The sequence below is a fragment of the Octopus bimaculoides genome, chromosome 4 (genome assembly GCF_001194135.2).
Source record: "Octopus bimaculoides isolate UCB-OBI-ISO-001 chromosome 4, ASM119413v2, whole genome shotgun sequence".
Taxonomy (NCBI): Eukaryota; Metazoa; Mollusca; class Cephalopoda; order Octopoda; family Octopodidae; genus Octopus; species Octopus bimaculoides.
In genome coordinates, this window is record NC_068984.1 from 50,684,260 (window position 1) to 50,688,695 (window position 4,436).

At 35.8% G+C, this 4,436-nt stretch overlaps 1 protein-coding gene across 1 annotated transcript in view; it reads right to left on the reverse strand.

The window, feature by feature from the left end:
- The window catches only part of LOC106870199 (DNA repair endonuclease XPF), a 45,891-nt gene extending 41,818 nt beyond the window's left edge, over positions 1 to 4,073 (reverse strand). The window contains exons 1-3 of the mRNA XM_014916203.2: positions 3,771 to 4,073; positions 1,602 to 1,698; positions 323 to 405 (exon numbers count right to left, since the gene is read on the reverse strand). Coding sequence (XP_014771689.1) covers positions 323 to 405; positions 1,602 to 1,698; positions 3,771 to 3,844 — 254 coding nt within the window. The 5' untranslated portion in view covers positions 3,845 to 4,073. The remainder of the gene's footprint in view (positions 1 to 322; positions 406 to 1,601; positions 1,699 to 3,770) is intronic.
- Positions 4,074 to 4,436: the final 363 nt, after the last annotated feature.

Consider the following 4,436-nt stretch of genomic DNA (forward strand, 5'->3'; position numbering starts at 1 on the left):
CCCACTACACTCTCTGAGTGGTTGGCGTTAGGAAGGGCATCCAGCTGTAGAAACTCTGCCCAAATTAGATTGGAGCCTGGTGTTGCCATCCGGTTTCACCAGTCCTCAGTCAAATCGTCCAACCCATGCTAGCATGGAAAGCGGACGTTAAACGATGATGATGATGATGATGAAGGAAAAGAAGATTTTTGTAAAAAACAAAAAGAGTACAGCTTTTTAAATTTGAAAAAAAAAATTGAAGCAAACTTCAACATTGACCTCTTATTTTCAGATAACACCAAATCGCTGGTTTTCCAACTTATAGTCTGTCTCACTGTCTTACCTGTTTGGTGCAGTAAATTCATTTGTTATGACTTTAGGTACTTCCTTCACACCATCAGCCTTTAGATGATCACAAATGTAATCCTTGAAAATCAATATGAAACAGAAAAATATTATTGTTGTTGATATTGTTATCAATGACAGTTGAGATCATGAATATTTAATGATCTTTACAAATATTTTATATTTTAGAATTTATTTTCTGTCTCGTTACAGTCCAGGCATTACAAAACATGAGCTAGTGTATATAGAAGTGGAAGCTGCACTGGTACAGGTGTATAGTATAAACTGACACAGCATCTGCTGAATGAAAATTACTATTGACAAAAGAAGGTATTGATGATACAAAAATATTAAATAAAATGTGAAAACAATCAACTCTAAAAACGTTGGATCTCATGGATATATTCAATCATTTGTGTTTTTACATCAGGTTTCCATGCTAGCAGGAACTGGGCAAACTTACTTGAGGCAGTATTTTATGGCCTAATGCCCTTCCTCTAACCAACTCATGTTTTTCATGTAAGATATCTTTACATCATAGGTCTTGTCTTCAAAATGACAATGCTATAGAACATATAGCATGCAGGGAATGAAAGCATGACATCACCAATCACCATCTTGCTCAAGTGGTGTCATGCAAAGACACAACATGTCAACATGCACACATATTTCTTATGCAAATGGCTTCTGTATAGTTTCTGCCTAACAGTTCCATTCACAGGCCATTGGTGTGTCTAAGGTTATTATAGTTGTCTAAGGTGCCACAGAGTGGTATAAAACTCTGCTACAGCCATACCTGCACCTAATATCTGCTTCATATTTAAACAAAATTTCCTCACTGGGTTGAGTCTGCTTGGATTAAACACAGTTTACAGAGACCTTATTTACAATGCAATACATAAACCTGACATAATGAAACTACAACCTGCTGATTTGAAGACTATACTAATTGCTGTTGTGTTTCACCATAGGATAATAACTCCTTTCAGAGAAATGTGTTTTCATAACACACTAGATTCATTAGCATAAGGAGACTCTGAAACACCCAGTGTTTTCACATCATTGTGTTTTGTTAGTCAAAGGTACCCTGGATGAATGAATCTAACAAGAGTCTGTTTATAACTTCAGCAAACAAATTATTTGTCGATATGAACTGCCAACCAATAACAAATGGTAGGATGCACAGTTGACAGCGAGAATCAAAACAATGTCTTGCATATTTATTCTTAACGCATAAAACATAAAATAGAAATAAAACTAGAAACACTTTGCATTACCTCTTCCACATTATTATTATTCAGCACAAAGACAAGATTTCCAGGGTCACAGTAGACCTTTATTAGGTTTATCAATATTCTTTCAAGACCAAGGCCCCTGAAATAAATAAAAGCAACAGTAATAATGATGATCAATATTATGTCACAAGACTCAGCAAACTGGGAGAATCAGCCAAAAATGTAAATAATAATAATAATGGTTTCAAAGTTTGGTACAAGACCAGAAAGTTTGCAGGGAGAGGGTAAGTTGATTACTTCAACCTCAGTGCCCAACTGCTACTTATTTTATCAATCCCAAAAGGATGAAAGACAAAGCTGACTTTGGCAGAATTTGAACTCAGAATGTAAAGACAGATGAGATGTTGCTAAGCATTTTGCCTGGCATGCTAACAATTCTGCCAGCTCACTGCCTTAGAAATAATAATTATAATAATAATAATGAAGACAGGACTTGTCAGTCACACAAAAAATAGTTGGTTTCATTGATCTCAGGGTTCTGTCTTAATATTCTATCATTGCAGTCATCTCCCGTCCTCTCCTTATCTCTGTATACATGTATGTGAAAAGAATATGCTAGTGAGCATTTTATCTGGTGCTCTAACAACCCTGCTAATCTGCATATATATGTATGCATTTGGTTTGATTTCATTTTTGGATTCCAAGTCAGTTTTTCCCCCACACTAATGTCTAATTTGATAATTTTCAATTTTTCAAAAACAATGGTCTAAAGGGGAGGTGGGGCAAAATGAGTAATAATGTCAATTTATTTCTTTTATCTGTATGGTGCATAAATATATCAGGAAGAGTCACTCCAGCAAATCGTGAAGAAGCTGTAGAGAATATTTTATTGACTTTTTAGACTTAGTCAAGTTTTGCTAATTTCATATCATGTGCCATTTTTCCTTGATCCTCTTTTATTTAACCTAGATATTAAAGATTGGTTATTTCTTTACTTTCAAATGCACAAGTAGTCCTCAAGAATTTACAACGCATGCCCCACCTCTGCTCGTTGCCCTATCTCCTTCAACTTACTACCTCAAAATTTTATAAAAAAAGGAAAATTAGATATACTAGTCACTTGAGTAAAAAGTGACAAAGAAAAACGTATGTATACAGGTAGAAATGCCTTTGATTATAAGGCTGCTTAATCAAGCCTTAGCTAAGCTAAAGAACAACAACGAGTTCTTGCCGATAAGAGGGAATGTTTACAAGTACACCGGCACGAAAAAATCGACCTTATTTTTGGGGGAATTTTTTCAGCGGATTCCTATGTCATCGTTCATGGAGATTCTGAATATGTTTTCAAAATTTTCAATTACCCCCCCACTCCACCCCAAATTTTTAAATTTAACTTTTTTTCGAAATTTTGCTGAATTTCTGATGTCTAAGAATGGATGAGGTACTACTAAAGCAGCGCGGACCCGAACGCGCGGTCGCGCGTCCGCGCTAGCTAGTCGTGAGTGGTCGATCCTAACCCTAACCCTATTCCTAACCCTAAACACGTATTCATTTTCACACGCGGGTTAGGGATAGGGTTAGGGTTAGGGACAGGGTTAGAGTTAGGGATAGGGTTAGGGTTAGGGTTAGGATCGACTACTCAAGACTAGCTAGCGCGGACGCGCGACTGCGCGTTCGGGTCCGCGCTGCTTTAGTAGTACCGTTAATTTTCTGAAATAGTGCGCTGAATATGTTATAATGCTTTTAGAGATCATTTGCTTAGCTGATATAGTTTTTGTAAGTTAGTGAACATTTGTAAAAACAATTATTTTTTTCTCAAAGTAAAAAAACATATTGTGCCCCCCACACTTCTTCATATTACTAATACCAATGCTAAAAAAGTATTTCAGTACTAATTGATAACATAAAAAAATGGGTCTGTGCATTATTCGGTAAGACACATATTTACTGAAGTTACATAATAACTTTATTGAGTAAAGTCAGAGACAGCGTGTATATGGAGACACTGTGATATAAGGCTGAACACACGTAAACAGACTTGACAGTCGAAACTCGTCAAGCTGTTCTCGGATTCATCCGGCAGAGAGAGCACTGATGTCTATTTCCACAGCAAGACTGAATGTATGATCTAAAAACTTGTGAACTTATTCATAATTTCACTTATACGACTTTCATAAAAATAATCCAATAAAAAAAATCTGAAGAACTTACTGTGACATAATAAGTAATCCATCGTCGTGGAAACAATTCAAAAATATTTCTTTTTCATATTCTAAGAGCGGCATTTCTTTAAATTCTTCTCCGTATATAAACAAAACTAATTTAGTAGGTAAAAAAATATCACATTTTATACAATCAACGAGAGTTACCGCCACATACTGCTGTGGAGACCGGTGACAGGTTAGAATGTTCCCACATTAAAACTTTACCGATATGTATTGTTGCTGCTGCGCGGTATCTAATTAATTGTAGTTGACCAAACAAACTTTTGATTAAAGGCATTGAGTCTAACCATTTTTTCTTTTACTTACTCATTACTTTTTCGCAGATAGAATACTTCAAATACCGCATGCATTTTTAAAAAACTGTGTGATGTAAATGTGAGGGAGGTTTGGCTTCTTGGTTGGTTCAACTGCTAATCGTAACGCCCCCTCCATGAAAGAAGTAAGAAACTCCTCCCTCGCGAGGAAATGTGAAATTGCTTGCTAACGTAGTCCTTAAAAATCCATAATTAATCCATGATTAAGCAGCCTTATAATCAAAGGCATTTCTATCTGTATACATCCGTTTTTCTTTGTCACTTTTTACGCAAGTGACTAGTATATCTAATTTTCCATTTTTATTAAATTTTGAGGTAGTAAGTTGAGGGAGATAGGG